Source organism: Rhipicephalus microplus, chromosome X (assembly GCF_043290135.1).
Source record: "Rhipicephalus microplus isolate Deutch F79 chromosome X, USDA_Rmic, whole genome shotgun sequence".
Lineage (NCBI taxonomy): Eukaryota > Metazoa > Arthropoda > Arachnida > Ixodida > Ixodidae > Rhipicephalus > Rhipicephalus microplus.
In genome coordinates, this window is record NC_134710.1 from 59082173 (window position 1) to 59100059 (window position 17887).

The following is a 17887-nucleotide window of genomic DNA, read 5'->3' on the forward strand; positions in this document are numbered from 1 at the left end:
TACAAGCAGGCCCGTCCTGCAGGTTGTCTCCTCCTGCTGCGTGCGAGTCCTGCAGGTGAACACGCTTTCCCGCCCCAGGTGCTGGCTGTTTTTGTGCAGTCGCCGGCCCGTCCACCGACGACGCGGCGCATGAGTCAGCTGAAGCTGGCAGCAGCTGCGGCCGGCCGCTATTGGGCCCTGGCTGTCACGCAGGCCCCGGCGCGAGACGCAATGTTGTCAGTGCTCGTCGCCAGGACGTGCTGGCACGTGTGCGCGAAGCCCCAGGCGGAATCGATCGCGGTGCGTTGGTCGCGTGGCCCGGGACCTCATGACGCGCGCGTTTACGTCACACACCCGAATCGATGCGTGACGTCGCAGCGCGTCTTATGTCTGCTTGCGCTTCCCCATTCAGGGCTGGAGAGACGTCACCCAACGCAGCGCTCGGGATTGGAGCCGTGACGTCACGGCCCATGGTTGCGTCACGACCGCTCCCTTTCGGCTCACGGCCGCTATAAAAGCTCGCCGGCGCCCGGTGCGCCCGGATTTTGACGCAAGTTAGGCCACTACTCAGACGCATTCATGCAGGCAGCCTCGCTGAACGGGACAGCTCGCGAGAGGGGCCCCTTTACAGCGTACATCGGCTCCAGTCATCACTAACAGGCCTCCGGATACCAGCCATACCATCTTACAAGCTCGTCGAGCACGGAGCACCCTGCGAAACTGACCAGCAACCAGTGAGTCACTTCCTTCCGACTAGACGGGCCGACCCCGGCTACCTCACCCGTAGTCGACCCGTACGGCTGACCCTTGACCTCGGCCGGTGGGCAGCGTCAAGTCCTTGTGACCTGCGGGACTCGGGGCGGCTGCTCACCGGCGCTGGTTTAGTTCAGTGCATCCTGCGTTACGCATCCACAGAAGTTATCTGCTCCTTCGTAAAAACCTTTCAGTTGTGTTGGGTCTGCCAGGTATGTTAAATGCAATAATACGCTTCCCCTGTTGGTGCTTTTACGGTCGTGTATGTCGTAGTTGATTGACGTCTCCGCATAGTCCACACCTAAAGACGGAAACTTGAAAACTTGAGAAGAAACTTTTACTCGCATAAGCCGCTTTTCTTGATCGTAGCCATTAGGTATTTTAGACTGGTGTTTCAGCGAATGTTAGTTTTGTTTGTTGCATTTTTATTGAAATTTAGAATGTTTGAATGGGCTGAGTGACATCCGTAAAAGCGTTAGCCTGAGGAGTGGTCCTAGGCAGCGCTGCAGTCACCACTAGTGAGCGTGGTCATCGCTACGTTGCGCGGAAGCACTGGGGGCAGCTGTTGTGGCCTGGTTGCCCGACGGCCCGGGGTTGGCTCACCAATGTGCCCGCTGACGTCACGTTGACGCCATGGCGACGTCACACGAGTATTGCGGGAAGGGAAGCGTCAGAGGATCCAATAATAGTGTGGCACCGCGCGTGACGTCAGCGGCCGTTTCGATCGGTCTATTTCGGGATGCTTGTAGGGCCTCTTCGGGCGCCCAAGCCTCGCCGATGACGTGCGCTCGCTGTGACCTAGTTCTGGCACTGCGGTGCCTTTGGCGCCTCTGCGCTGCTTTCCCTTCCGGCCGCAAGGGCCCTCGCTCCTTTTCCTCCCGGCGACCCTCGCGAATGCCGCCGCGGAAGCACTCTGCTCGCGCCCGCCACTCTTTTGTTTATACCGATGTGCGAGGGGCCAGCAAGTATGGGTAACCTTGACCTTGAGCACTAGTTAGATGACCTGAGAAGACAGAACTTGATCGGAGTGGGCGGCTAACTACCAGTGCTCGTGGGAACGAAAGGAATCTACGTCTCAACTTTAACGCTACAGCCACATCAAAGGACAGTGTGGTGCTGCCGCATTTACTTCAGTAAAAATTATTGTAAGCGACTTTTGTCACTTCCAAGGCCCTTGTACTGATACCAGTTAGGCTACTACAGTTTACTGACAGAGGCGAATAATTCTCATCCAGGTTGGTTACCATAGCGGATGAGACGGTGCAGTGACACCTTTAACTCTGAGACCTAATTTTTTCTCGCCAATTTTCTTTCCCGCGATTATCTACTACTGAGTCTCTTACGTCTTCTTAGTTGGTTTTTTTTTTTCGCATTTCTGCATGTACTGCCACGTATATAAAATTGATATTTTTTCTTTTTTTTATACCAGCTGTATTTGATTTCTGATCATTTTTATGCGATGTGGCATATGAAAGTGGTGTGTCTGATTTATCACTTCGCAAGTTGCGCGCTGAGGTATTGAGTAATAGCTCTTTTCAACGTGTAGTTGTATAACGTGAAATGGGCGATTTAAAAAAGTTTTTTTTTTATCCACGGCTGGGTCTCTTTAAGGGAGAAAATAAGCACGGCACAAAACGTTTTATTTAATAATATTTTAATTGCATCTAATGTGAATGCGGTCTCTTTCGCTGGGAATAAAAACCATAACTTCGTGCTCATAAGTAGACAACCATAGACACTTGACCACGCCGGTGGGTCAGCATGACACTTCATCAATCTACATGAGTATGTTTTGGTACATGTTATTCCGAGCCCGCAAACATGCTCATTCTAGCAGACGGCCCATTTTTCTAACTGGGCATACCTTACAGTTACACGAGAATATTATTTGACTGGTTTCATGGTAATTTGCCTGCCCACCAATAAACAAGTTTGCACTACCTGCGGAGTGTTGACTATTGATTGAATTAGTGCCTGTAGGTAAGCGCCACCTATCCACAAGGGTATCGGTAGAGTCATAGGCGGGAGCACTAGAGGAGGGGGAGGGGGACGTCCCCTCTTCCTCTAATCACGAAGCAAAAGGGTGAAAGTTATGTCCCATACTTTTGCTCACTCGGATCTGTCCCAGAATTGTTTAAAGAGCAGGGCCACATGTTTTTTTTTTTTTTTACAATTATGGTGGTCGAAAGCACCGATGTGGCATTCCAAGAACTGCTTGTCGTCTTTAAGCCTGGGAACAAAGGCTGATGATTGTGTGAGGCACGTCCACCACTTGATTCTCGTTTTGCATCCATTGTGGAGCATGTTGTTTTTTGGACTTCGTCTAAGTTAAGCTTTTCATCTGTCAATGAAGCTCACCTCACCGGGTGGAGTGATGATCCTGCTCTGAACCCACGGGATTTCGAGTTCTTTCTCTGTGGCTTGATCACATTCTGAGGTTGTGAAAAGTTAGGATTGATGAGACTGCCATATAAGTATACATGCTCAGTCGTAGAAGTATAGCACATCTTCTGCGGTAACTCTGCGGCTATATATGACGCTGCGCCGCTGTGTACGAAGTTACGGGTTCGATACCGTCCGGTGAGAGCCACATGCCGAAGGTAGCTCACGTAGCTCGCTTTTGGTGCACCTGAAAGACCTCCAAGTAGCAAAATGGCCATTTCTCTATTGACTCTACACGTAAGATTAGATGATTGAGCACAGATTTAGTCGCTTTCTGGGGCACTGATGGCGAAAGTGTCTGTCTTCTTGAATTATTGTCTTTCTTCCTGAATGAAATACGGGAAAGCATCCCAGATGACAGGAACAATTATACCCAGTCCAACGAGACAATTATTCAGATGGGCACTCCAACACTCTAACACATTTTCCACACTTCTTAGCTTAGTATTTTGTGGAACATTCTTCTTCTGCTCCTACAGGCAAAACCCACAGACCTTGGGCGCGAACAAAGAGCTCCTACCAGTTGTTCAGACTTCAGTGAGTCGCAGAATAAGCAGCCAGTATTGTTTGACAACGCGCTGACACTCTGCTTCGTGGACACAAAGGATTTTTTTTTCTCTTTTCTTAAGTGGGGAATACCCACAACATAAGTATTCGACGGAAACAGGGATGGCTTCTGCTCCTCCTCTTTCGCGAAATGTTTTTGGCGCCTCAGTAATCAGCACCAGGGTTCACATGGTTCGCACAAATTCAGGGGCCTTTCATGATCTTCTCGCTGGCTACGTGATTCGGCACTTCGATTCAGCGTTGGTTAATTCCGTGCATAGTGGGCGTACGAATCTGTGAGTATAGGGCAGTCTAGGGAGACTTTATGGTTATTTTTTAATATAACTGAAATATTCCCTATCTTTGGTCTTAGTCTTAACAAGCAAGCTCATTCGAGGTAAATTAACAAATCGTTGGTTAGGAAGAATGAGTTAAGAACGTTTGCTTTCGTATCTCAGTCGACACGTTTGGGATAGCGGCTTCAGAGGACCATTGTGTATCTAAATTGCACTGACCCTTTGCTGAGTTCTGCTGACCCACTCTGCTGGGTCATTTGATGCAACATGTCTTGAAATTGCGAGCGGATAAACAGAAACAACAGAAATGAATTGAGAGGACAGACGCCTTTGCCCTCTGTCATGTTCACACTTTTTTTTTGTTCTCGCTGTTAATTCACTCGTGCATTTACAAGATCAATGTGCTTCTCACCGGTGGTTGAATGAGAGAGACAGTAATCACTCCTCTGTCACTTAACAAAGGCCACGCCTGGATTACCGTACTGATCAGACTTTCGTTTTTCCGATCACAGATGATACGCATCTTTGGTTACGCAAGTGCCGTTCGTGATTGTCTATCACCTTCGCGATGTCAGCCTAGTCATGAAAATTGCTGTCATTGGTAGCGTGCACTCAAGCGGCCCCTTTCGCGCAAACCATCTTACATAAGATAAGCTTTGTGAATACTGACTTTGGAACAGAAATTCGCGATTTTTTTTTCGTAAGAATTTTCTTCCTCATCGGCTGGCGACCTTAGTACGCTGATGTCTTGTCGACACTTGATCTTACTAACGCTTTTGGTGGTAGAATGTTCTTCCCTGCGAATCGATTGCGGAATATTAGAGGTGTTCACGCGATATAATCACTAATTATTATTTTTCTCATTCAATGCGGTCATCTTTCACCAGTGTCATCGCTGTGGGATTCTACCATGCTCACAAAACTCACGATGGGATTAAATATGAACACCTGTTGGTAGGGTATCTTTGAGAGCACTTGCATCGAGGTGTGCGGCTTTACCGGGCTCCTTGGGAACGTTTACCGTCAATGATTATGGGATGGAAATATTGTCGAGGTACCGAGTGTCTCACTGGACCACGGCATTCGCAGATGCTTTTCCTCGTAGCACCTTGCGTTTACTACTAGACTATAGACATACTCATTTCTATCTAGCATCCGCACTTGGCAAGTGCTTGGAGCGATACGTCGACACCCGCAGCTTGGATGTAGAAACTTCGAGAGAAAAAAAGAGAAATCTGAGGTGTCCGCGAGCATTTTATTGTGACATCATTGTGTGGGATTAACTGGCAGAACGACCAAGAGAATCGGCCCTGTCAAAGGGTTCTAGTTCTTCGCGTACTACTAAGAGGCACCGGGACAATGCATGTAGTACATATATTCACCAGTGGCGCTATGGCAATTGACAAGAAAGTTACAATGTTAAATAAGCATGTTTCAAACAAGATTTCTGTGCGTTTTCTCACAATTATTTTGAGCTCTTGCCCTCATTACTGTTGGTCATTGGAAAACTCACTCGCGTCACTTCAAAGTTTTGTTTGTCAAGTTTGTATTTTTCACTCGGTGGTACGCGTGATAAAAAACGATGTGAATAGGGTCAACAGAATCGGCCACAAAATAAGGACTCGTAAGCTCGTACTGCGACTGGCTCGTTGTACCACTCGAAGACCTAAATTGGGCTGAACATTAAAAAAAGAAAGTGGCGTCATATATTAGTCGCTGAAAAACTTTGATGGTCTAATCCTTAGAACCTTCATGCAAGATGTGGCATTTGGTAGCATTCCCGGGAAAATACCCGCAGTTTTTCGCAGTAACCGGATCTTGGTAGATGTATCACACGTCTTTAACTACAACAAAAAATTTTTTAGTCAAGCTTTCCTACATTACAGGATCATGGAGCAATGCGATTCGTATATCCGGATTTTCTGACATGTGCGGCCGACAGGTGAGCCCCACTAATTGTTCACTGTGAACAAAATGGCAAGTGTCATATTTTCTACGATTCATCTAACCTGATTGAGGTGCTCTCGCGAAGGGAGTTGACCTACAAGTTATGGCATTATTTGAGCACACACAAAGCTAAAACTTACGCTGGATTTTAACTCACTTGAAATACACCATTGAGTTTCGGAGGCCTGCGTCTGGCATTACTCTGAAACCATGCACGGGCAGTGACGCATGATGTATACTGCTTTCTGATAACCTGAGCTGTAAATATTTGGTGGCAATAAAACATCTGCTGGGATTAAGAAACACGGTGCATCAAGCCAGCCATTCGACATTTCCGAAGTGGATCTTGCATTATAGGGAACGGGCATCTGGGAGTCAACCTTTTTGCTTGCTAACCCCAAATGCACCACTGATGAGGGAAAATATTCGTCTTTGTTGTGACATTTTCATCCAACACTGGGGCCAGTTATCTCGCTGTATGGCTGTATTGTATGGTGGTCAGTTGTACCTTAGAAAGAGAGAAAGGGTTTGTTTTAGTGAAAGCACCAATATCAACTTGAGCTAGCATACTCGAGCATCTTACTCAACTCTCTTGTAGACTTTGACGCACTGAAAGCACAAGAGATTTTAGGATTTATTGAGTTACACAAGCCCTGTTCATCACAAATTAAATTCTATTCACTCGAAAATCCATAGCCTAGCGTAAAATTCGCGTGACGTGGAGTCAATGCGCAAACAAGCCTGTAATAAAGAGTGCTGTACAGTTAAGTGTGGCCGACGGAATGAATATGGTGGCCTAGACGTTCAGTGAAGCAACAAGTACCTAATGTGAACATAAAAACAGTACAAACTCGCACTTACACGCATTTATACAGCATTGATATTGCAGTTATCATTTCGCCATAGCGTCTAGCTGCCAGGGAAAGCATTCAAGCACCTCCATTACATGGAAGGCGCAGCCGTTGCTTAAGTGCAGTTTCGATAGCGACAATTATTTCAGCACCTTAACTAAGTGATTTAGAAGATATAACGATACATCAATATTCTATACACAAGGAGCGTAGCTGAAACTCGAGTGATCACGAACAGTGGTCGTAAAAAAGGGCGAATACGAATGTGTGTTCGACAAACGAATGGGTGACGCAAACGTGTCGGCTGATGTTATATTTTTTCAGAGCTTCATTTCCCGCTCCAACACCTCTTTCTCATTACAATATCCCACGTAATCAAAGCAATGAATGAAAATGGAACGACGAGCATAAACTCGGGGTGAAAAGTGAAATGCAATGTGAATAGGGAGCACGGGTAAAGTGAATTTACTGCGATGTTTGTTTTTTTTTTTCATCGTTTGTGTGACAGGATGCACAAAGCTTTATGCTGTGTGGCAGCTGTTATATAAAGCTACAAGCTGCCAAGCTCTGCTTTCGGCACGTAAATTGGCATAATCTTGAGCTCTCTTTTCACAGCCCTAGACAGAGAATGTAAATATCCTGAAACATGTGGACCCACGAAATCGGAAAATGGTAGTGTGTGACCCTATAGCTGAGTCACTTGAAGCATTAGGCGAGGCAGCTCTCGAACACACCGAGTCCACCGCAGGCAACACGAGCTTACCGCCACTGCGCGCCCTTCATTTTATTTCGGTTCGAGTTAAAGCTACGAAGGCACGTCAGAACTGGCTGCCTTGAACTGCTTGCCGTTTTCATATACACTGAGAGCTGTGTTTTAATAAACGCCGGAGCTACCAATCTTAGAGCATCTTTCTTTGAAGAAGAGACGCGTGGCACTGTTTCCTGAGGGAATCGCATTATAGAGACACAAACTCAATGAAAGCATAAAAGTGCTGGGCACTACTACCGGTGACAGCCCAGCTCTCAAAGCAGCCGTCTAAGTGCAGCCTAAAGGTGCGGCGTGCTAGTCAATGATAGCCTTATCAGTGAAGTAATAATGAGGTAGTAACGGTCTACGAAACGCTTCGAACCGTTCACGTTAAGTCTCCATAATTCCATGGCAACGTCAAAACTGTCCACGTGACGAACACCAAAACGTGCGCACCAGTATTCATCACGGAATGACTTTTTCATCAATTTAGAGCCAATTTTATAGGATTTCCTGCTGTGGAAACGCTCGGAAGCGTTATTTAGACAGCTGAGTGCACCCACAAATGGTGCCCGATTTTTCCTACTGTAGGTGGCATTCCTCACGGGTTCAGAATGTTGGGGGCGGATTCGTCCAGCTATCCGCACACAAAAAAAGTTTGTGATTGGCCCACAACCTGGCTTTTCGTTTCGTTAAACGTCCCGATTGGGCCCCCGCCCATTGCTCCAGCCAATGAGGTTCTTGCGCGCGCACTCAGTCGGGGAATCTGGCTTCCTTCACGGCGAAGTGTGGAGTTCGGGCCCCACTTGGCGGTGTTCGTCCGCGTCCCCTTCACTGGTCCCTTATTTTATACCACGTTCTTCTCTGCAAGGCCCGCACCGCGCTGGTCCGCATCGGAGAGAGGGCACCGGGGGCGAGGGATTCGCGACGCGCGCGCCTCTCCCTTCCAAGTTTCGAAATCGAGCCTGGGATCTTTGGGCGAATTCGCGTCGCGATGGACGATCGCCTATCGGCAGGGACATTGGAGCAATGTGACTCCAGGATGCTCTCCCTATCTGCGGCCGCGTGCGATAACGGTGTCGCTTGCGTGCTGATAGCGCACGCTCGACGGTCGGCTCCACGCAGTCTGCCCGCAGTCGGCGCCGTACCCCTCGCCTCTCGTGGCCGTCCCGCTGCTGGCGCGCTTTCTCTGCGCGGCCTATTTTTTTGCTGGAGTCCATTCGCACAACAGTGTGAGTATGTGCGCGCACGCGTTGCACGCACCGTCGATGCCTCTGGGAGCTGTCAAGGCTCGTGTTTGAGCGCCATACGTGCGTCCTGCGCTACTCACGAACCGCCGGGGTGTCGTGGTGTCCCCGGGTGGCGCTGGGGTCGCACCGCTTGATTGCGCGCAATATTTGTGTTGTTATTAGTCGCAGCGGTCGACCACTTCGGTGTTCGCTGTGTCTAGAACTCGGACCGCTGGATATTTGTGGGACGTAAAGTGTCCTGATAAGTATTCCCCACAGAAATGCGGGCCGCTCAACGAACATCAGCTTTTACGAACTTTAATCTCGTACGTGTATTCGGCCCATCAAGTAGAGCTAGCGCAAGTGCTAGTTTCATACCGCGCGTGCAGTGCCACTGTTACGCTGGAGCAACGGCATCACTCCAAGTTAAGCCCTTTATATCAATTTGGTGACGAGTCTGTGAGGAGCTGTGGGAAAATTGTAGGAATTATTTACGTGTGTTTGCTATGCTTGCTTAATTATCCCAGTTGGGAGGTGCTAGTGGCTCTGGAGTTTCTGGCAAAAGTAAAGCAGCTAAAAAAAAAAATCGGAGAGTTCGAAAAAAAATGCCAACAACTGTCACTTGCAGCTCATGGCAGTTATGAAATAGTTGGTAAAAAGGACCCTTTGATTGTTTTTCATCCGCTATCACAACGCAGATTCTTCAATGGTTCTTTTTTTATTGTCGCATAATTATACCTGAACTTTCTCTGAAAGGTCATGTTTGTTTACACGGTGCTCACAGAAGAACCAGCTTTTTACCTATCGTGCCTGCTACGTAGTTTGTCCTTGATGACAACTCGTCAGGTCTCTGTTCGTACTGTTCTCATGTTTATTTGCACTCATTTTTCAGCATTTTAATTATCTCACCAACTTTAAGTAAAAGGTCTGGAAAATCTTGAATCAAGTTAACATTACAGATTGTAAAGTGGCCATGAATTCATTTTCGTGATACTCATGAAACTCACAAAACTTGCTCCTCACATGTCATTTGTTACTGTTACCTTAGTAACTTGTTACTGACGTGATACTCTATAGTCACAGTGATAATGACAGCGAAATACTCTCAGCGGTAACAACGCCGAATACTTTCCTATCGCACAAACTCACTTCATGTTCTGAGCAGTAACGACATCATCCAACCGATATTCGTTGTGCTCAGTTCATTGTGAGCGGTGGTGTGTACGTACATCTAATTCGATTCTTTTGGTGTTTAGCTGTACGAATTTTTTTGTGTGGCTTATGCTACTTTTTTTGCACTGGGAAACAAACTCACTAGCCGAAGAAGGCGTTTCGTTTTGCCTTCACTGGCTTCAACGTGGTCTTACCATAGCTTTGCTGAGGCCAACCAGCACACGTGTCAGAACAATGATGTCTCAGAGGAAGAAAAACATGAAGAAGAGCAGGAACTCTTTTGTTTCTGTCGTACGCGTCCCGACGTATTTGATGGAACATGCAACTCCACGTTGACACAGGGATCATGCGCGAAGTTTGTCACCTGCACGCTCTGGATTTCAACACAAATCTTTGTTTGCCATTTAGTATTTTTAAACGTGTACATGTAAATCACATCAATCGACGGCTCATGTAGGTGCAGAGACTGACTACAGGACGATAAAGATGTCCAAGCGGCACATACGTCCAAGTCCTCGAGAGATAGCTTTTGCATACATCGACTGCTCCGCCGGCGAGCAAGACCGTATCTGTGCTATCTTGAAGAAGCGGGGCGTCATTTAGATAATGGAAGTGAACGTGACTTGAATTCTACCATAAACCGAACTATCCCATGTCAGTGTTAGTAGAGCTATATATAGTTACCAGTATCACTTAGCCCGCAGTCACCTGCTGCGTATACGTGGTTGCCCGAGGTGGTACCTGACAGGTAATAACGGCCCCCAAACAAGCATGATGAAATAACTCGCTCTACAACCAGCCTTTGATGTTTTTTTCATTGGTCCTTGCAGCTTATAAAGCTTAGTGACGGATTCCTGAATGATGCTGTAGGGCGTCCAATTGTTCTACTGTACTGTACTAAAGTATACTAGGCTCATGTAGCACCATCAGAGAAGCTGCTTTATAATGCACGGTACAACGTAAACATGGTTGAGCTCACAGCTGTGGTAACAGTGTTAACTGGCAATGGATCAACGTCTCCTTGTTGCTTGAGTTTCTAGCTGGTTCTCAGGTTACTTACATTTGACTCGTGTATTTCTGATGATTACACAGGACAAACAATCGTCGATCTCAAATGAAAAAATTTGCTTCTCGAGATTCGTGATCTGATTCGCCAACGTTATGACAATTGAAGATGGATGATAACCTTCCTCTCGGCATCCGTACTTGGTTACCTGTTCAAACTAAAACGCCATCCAAGCTGACTCGCATACCGGAACGTCTTCCTTTCATTAAAAGAAAGATAGCAAATAATGCTCTATGGCGTCATGTTTGATACGCGAAACGGCAGAGCTTGCTCGATTGTGACGGCGTGCACGACTCTCTCGCGCAGCCCTCGCGGTGTCTGAGCCGGAAGACCAGCCCAGCCCGAGTGCAGCTGCAAGCTCAGCGGGATCGGAACCCAGCACGGAGCTCGAGTCTGCCTCCCAGGCTCTGGCGACAATTGGGGCTGCACCGTCAGAAACCATGCTGCTCCTTGAATCACCGCAGGTAAGCCGTCGCTCGCTGCTACGCGTGCAGTGTACGCGCTCGCGGGCGCCCTGCCAGCAGAGCCGTTCCTCGCAAGAAGTGTTTTGCCGGGGCCTGATTGTTTTTCATATCGAGGCCAGTCTTTCACGCCTGGCACGAGAGCATTGTCTCGTCCGATTGCGAAGAAGAGCGCAAGAGCGCTTAAGCATAATGAGCTCTCGTTTGCGGATTAAATTTCGGGGTTTTGCGAGCTAAAAATTACTTTAGTTCGTAAGTGCCCATTTTTTCTCTCCCTCTCTTTCTCTTTCAATCTCTCGGCAGTTTACTATAATCGTTAAAAGGTATGTCCCCATCTCTATTCAAGCATTCAAGTAAAACATATTCATGTATTTATGTGTTTGTTGTTTGTTTAGTTATTTATTTTTGATTCAGACTGTACCAAGAATAAATGAGGGCAGCATAATGAGTATAGACAGATTAAAGGGGCATAAGCGAGCCCACAAAGCCGGCAGCGGGATTTCCCCCCCCCCCTCTATAGTCACCTAAGAGGGAGAGGTGGTGCAAGATGTGCCCCATACGTTGACTCAATAAGAAAGGAGAGCTGCGATTACCTCCTCCTCCCCCCCCCCGCCTGAAAGGGTACCATGTGCATGCCTATGGAAATGTGTAACACATACACTTACAACTCGAAGGTATACGTGTAACCTTGCTATATTCATGAGGGAAGAGAGAGAGAGAGAGAGAGAGAGAGAGAAATGGAAACAGCTTGACGTAAATAAAATATGGCTTTTCGTTACTCCCTCATAAAGGGCTCCACTGGCTGTTGCGGCTCGCTGGTCCCGGTCAAGGGTCACCAGCTGGCTTTCAAAATCTAATCCGCATAGTAGCACAATCCGCGAGCAGTTGATAAGTCTGACCTTCGTGAGCGGTAAAACGGCATTTGCTGGACGTTACGTGCGCTGTGTTCGAGTTTCAGGGTGGAATCGGACCATAGACCTTTGTCGCTGCGTTTCTCGAGTGATAACTTGCGAAGTTTATGTGATAGTTGGTAGGTGTTTGTCTACATTCGGTACCAGTTCCGCGCCTGTCGCTTGTTAAGTTTGGGATGAGGTGGAGCTTTCGTTCACCTACCCCGTCTTTGGCCCTGCTCATCTCAAGCCTGTATGTTGCAATAAACTCCGGTATACCTACCAAACGCTTTTCTGTAAGATTTTAGTACGGTGTCCGGGTGGAGAAATGAGAACTGGTATTGAAAGGCCGCGTGCTGCAGTGGTGGTTGGGCGCTATGCGGGAACTGACGGTCACGCTTTTACACGTGTGGAATGCTCGGTACAGCAGACGTGACTACTTGTCTGACGCACCGCTAACGACGGGGTCCCGTGGTAGACGCGTGACATCGAACGAGCAGCATTCATATTGGAAGATATCCAACTCAACCGCCGATACTGCGGCGCGCACGTAATGTGCGCAATTTCAGAGTGCATTTCGTCATTGTGGCGCTATCGGCGAAAGCAACGCAAACACGGACACGCCGTCCAATCGGGGATGAAATGTGCGTCGTTTGGGTGCTTTTGGAGGGGAAAACAGCGACCCTTGAAGAGGCTGCTCAGGTGTGTGCAAGCTCGCCAATCTCCACGTACACACAAACACACTCACACACATGATGTGTGTGTGTGTGTGTGTGTGTGTGTGTGTGTGTGTGTGTGTCTGTGTGTGTGTCTGTGTGTGTGTGTGTGTGAATTTCGGGGTTATACATGCCATAACCACTATATGATTCCGAGGCATACCGAAGTGGGAGAGGACTCCGGCTTAATTTTGACCTCCTGGAGCTGTTTCACACGCCTTGAACTATGTACACGGGAGTTTTGGGTATTTCGCCCCCATCCGATTGCGGATGCCGTGTCAAGGAATAGAACCCATTTCTTCGGGCTCAGCACCTTATCTGCCGAGCTACTTAAAATGTTCTCCAGAATCAGCCACATCTTCATTTACAGATTGCCTTCTACGTCGTAGAAAAAAAAAACTTTTTTTGAAATTTTCGAACAATCAGACACACTGTAATATAAGGCCTAAAATAGGCAGGGAATCAGCACTACATTGTGACCGATCTGTTACTCTGTAGCTGAGTGGTAAAGGCCCTGGGTTTGACATTATTTTTGCTCCACGATGCAAGAGGGCAAGGGAGAGTAATATACGAACTTTCACATTATGCTGGCGATATCGTGGGACGAATCTTTCGCAATCATCTATACGCATCAGCGAAGGTTGATGGAAAAAATCGTATGCGTGCTTTGTTTTGCAAGCGAAGTCAGCGTACCTAATGAAACGGGTGCCGCGTGATTGAATGAACGCACTGTTACGGTAATTATTTCCCCTTTCTAGCAAAAACCCACATCGCCCGCGTCCTGTAACGCAGGCGTATTGCGGAAGATGTGGGTACGAATCCCGCTGGTGGCGAATATTTTTTGTCGTTTTACATTTTGAACACGATAGTCTTTCTTGGGGTACTTCGACGCAAAAGTTTTGCTCTGTCTGTCTTTCTGTCGGTAGATTTGTCTGTTTGTTCGCCGTTACGATACTTCAAACGGCTCCCAACGGTACCCGTAACGGCCAACCCTATCTGCAACACCCACCAATATTGCTCAAAAGTGTTCGTAATTGTGTGATTGTCAATTAAAAAGCAATTATTGCACCTATCTGAAGCACCATAACAAGTCAATATTCTGTATGTGTGTCTTTATACTAGAGAAGGCATACATAGGTAATTCTAAGTACTGTAGTGTCTATCACGCTGCGCTGACACTGCAACGATATATGCCCAAAAAGGCAAGTGTTCCCAACGCTTTGCTAAGACGACACGGTGGTGCCACCTGCCTGTCGCTTTTCGTGCTACACCTCATCGCCTCTGAGACAGGCGCGAACGCCTTCCTTCGTTTTCGAAGATAACTGCCAGAAAGCGCTCGTGTCTAACGTGCCTCGATGCGCTCGTTTTCCTTCGCTGCACGGATCGAGACACTCTAACGCAGCGCCCCCGGAATACAATTCACCGATTTTCTCGCGAAGAACATCACATAAACGTTTCGTTCACTCTCTCCAGACGCAAGACTATCGTGTTTCGACGACATTTTCAGTGAAACATGCAGATCAAGGGCCAACCCTTACCACATCGTCTCTACACTGGAGACGAAGCATCAAATAATTTCCACTGTGCTTTCCTTGGCTTCACAGCATGTAGGCTCCATATAGTTCAGTCCATCAAAAATACATCCCATCTGTTTTATTTTATATGTATCAAGAGGCCGCCGCCGTGGTACGCTGCTTAAGGCGATCGGCTTCTGACCCGAAAGTCGTTAAAGAACGTAAAATAACCTCAGATGAACGAAATAGTGTTTCGTTTTTCTCGTCCCTTAAACCTCTTGTCGATCTCCCACCCATCCCCCTAATCTTTTGCTTCCTCATTCGCCTATATATATATATATATATATATATATATATATATATATATATATATATATATATATATATATATATATATATATATATATATATATATATATATATATATATATTCAAACGATGATGAAACATTCTAAAGCAAACCGTATTTTGCGGTCGACAGTTGTCAGAGGGGTAACAAGAAAGTGTAGCTGTGTCAAACATATTTTTAGACTCTGGGTTCTGTGATCGCAGGTGGGAGATTCATCTTTCATGTTGCTGGTAAGATGTATAGCGTATATGCTGCCATCGGAGTCGCAAAAACACGGTCGTGTATTCTTTTTGTAAACTTTATTTTGCCGCTAAGTGCGCAGCTGCCATTGAGATGAGTGAAAACAAGCCGTTCGGTTACATGCATGTCTCGGTGGGAATCGTTGCTGACGCCTGACAAACGGTAAAACATGTTACGACACACGCCGCCGCCTGAGCCGAAGCAAAAGACAAAGCCAAAAGACAAAGCAAAAGACAAAGCCCAGAAGCGAAGCAAAGTCTAGAGCGAAGTCGCTGGTCTGCTTCTGGAAAAGACGGTGGGCAATCTCTTCATGACAGATTACGCAATCTCCTGCCCTTTAGCATTGCCTTATGGTGAAGAATAAAAAATATTCCCACCGTGGTGATCTATTGGCTAAGGTACTCGGCTGCTGACCGGTTCGTCGTGGGATTGAGTCCCGGCTGCGGCGACTGCATTTTCGAAGGAGGCGAAAATGCTGTAGCCCCATGTACCTCAGATTCGCGCGCAAGAACACCAGCTGGTAGAAATTTCCGGAGCCCTGCCCTATACGGCATCCCTTATAATCATATGGTGGCTTTTGAGACGTTAAAGCCCACATATTAGTCAATAACAAAAGCAAAAAAGCTTCTGATCTCATTTTGTTTCAAGCAGGAAACACGGGATAAGAGAACCGGTAACTTGGGATATTGCCCATCATTCGCCGTAAGTTGCCGCAACGCCAAGAAAGAGGACGATATCTGGTGTTACGTCAATCTGGTTCACTGCGGACTTCATAGAAGCGTGCTCACAAAACCATCCTAAGCTGATGCGTATAGTTGACTAATTGTTTTTTTTTTCAATCACTCATCCAAAATATTCGCTATATTAGAGTGCGCGTGTGTATGTGTTTAGGCAATAATAGGGCTTTAGTATGTCTCCGAGCTTTGCAGTAAGAGAGTGATGACGGAGAGGTAGAGGAGCAATTTTCGGCTGCCTTTATTGGAACACCACTCCGCGCACTTAGCAGCAAAGAATGTAAATGTAGCTTACACCTATCATTGGGTATAGTGTCATCCGCACACGTAATTGTTATTTATTTATTTATTTATTTATTTATTTATTTATTTATTTATTTATTTATTTATTTATTTATTTGACAGACAAACCACAAAACTACAATTCGTCTTATAGTTGGAGGGAGAAAGTTGAGACACACAAACGGGCGCAATCTTTGTCCACGTGTTACTGCGCAAACGCTTCAAGATGAAAGCAAAGCGCGATGGGGTATTAAAGACTGCTGACTATGTCTTCTGTACTGCGCATGGTCCCTGTTCGAGTGGCTCTCCCGATCGGTCGGTCGCCTATAGATTCCCGATGCGCGCGCCCCGAGAATTCGCGCGCGCACGTGCACTTGGAAAGCTCACGTCCGCATGCAGTGCCTCACGGCTGGCACCTGCGTCTCCAGCGCGTCGGAGATTCGGGGCGCCTTCAAACAATGGGGTGCGTTACGAGCGGCGCGTGCTTGAAGTTTTCTGTACGAACGTGGCTCGAATCTGTGTCTTCTTTCCATTGTCGGGAGCTGTTCGTTTTATGCTCTGCCGTCAGCCGTCACGATCCGGACGCCGCTGTCGCGGCCGTCGCAACTTGGCGGGAGTGAATTTTCGTCACGCTAGATCGATGGGCCTCTTCTTCACTTTGTTGTCCACATCTGTACGTTTTGTATCGCGCCAAAGGCGGTCGAAAAACGCAAAAATCTGTTCCTTTCTTCGTTCTCCGTGATTTCTTTTTTGTTTCCTTTCCCCGAGGATGCACTGACGTGTTGAGTGACAACGGTCAGTGTATCGGACAGTTGGCCTTTCTTAGAGCTCGCCTTCGATCCCGACTTTCGCCCGCCATATCGACAAAGCTGCACTGGCGGCAGCATAGCCACCTTGGTTGCAGCCGATTATATTTCTTTCTTGTTTCGGGGCAGGTTGCAGTGATTCTTTATATGTTCAATTGAAATCATTTGACTGAAGACTGCAGCCGCGGTTGATGTATTAGCTCCGCGAAACTATACTTACGACTCAGCACTGGCAGCGTCGGTGACGACGCGGTAAATATTGACTGCGCCACGCGCACACACACTAGGTGCTCCCTCTCTTCGAGTCGTCTTGCACAGCGCGACGGCTACAATTCAATTCGTCTCGATGCACAGGTGCACTCCCTTACTGCCACGCAAGCGATTTCGCTCGAGATGATCCCCGTTTCAAAGCCTACCGCAAACAAGAGCACTCACTCAGGACGCTAAGCCAATGCCGTCGTATACAGCCAAGAGTTGTGATGGTGTTAAAATAGACATGTACTTCGCGAGGATCCTCAAGTCGCCTCTTGTACTTACATAGGCCCGCCTGGGCAGTATAGTTCGCGTACCAAGCACCTTGGAGTACTTACGGAAGTTTTCCAAGTTGTGCGTAAACTCTAGGGAGCGCACAGTTTTCTCACGTCAACGGATGACGCTTATAAACGCATACAACTTCATTTTGCCCTCTCGAAACACGCTGTACTAACGTCATCTGCTCTGCATTACCATGACGCCATGACAATATATATATATATATATATATATATATATATATATATATATATATATATATATATATATATATATATATATATATATATATATATAGAGAGAGAGAGAGAGAGAGAGAGAGAGAATTATTAAA

General features: G+C 47.0%; 1 protein-coding gene across 3 annotated transcripts in view; it reads left to right on the forward strand.

Annotated features, from left to right (window-relative positions):
• Positions 1 to 630: 630 nt before the first annotated feature.
• Positions 631 to 17887, forward strand: part of Hr38 (Hormone receptor-like in 38) — a 40235-nt gene continuing 22978 nt past the window's right edge. Inside the window, exons 1-2 of one of the 3 annotated variants that reach the window (XM_037427196.2) lie at positions 631 to 713; positions 11337 to 11494. In XM_037427196.2, coding sequence (XP_037283093.1) covers positions 11471 to 11494 — 24 coding nt within the window. In that variant the 5' untranslated portion in view covers positions 631 to 713; positions 11337 to 11470. Of the gene's footprint in view, positions 714 to 11336; positions 11495 to 17887 lie in introns of those variants that run through there. The other 2 variants (XM_037427199.2, XM_075876854.1) reach the window with 2 other exon arrangements.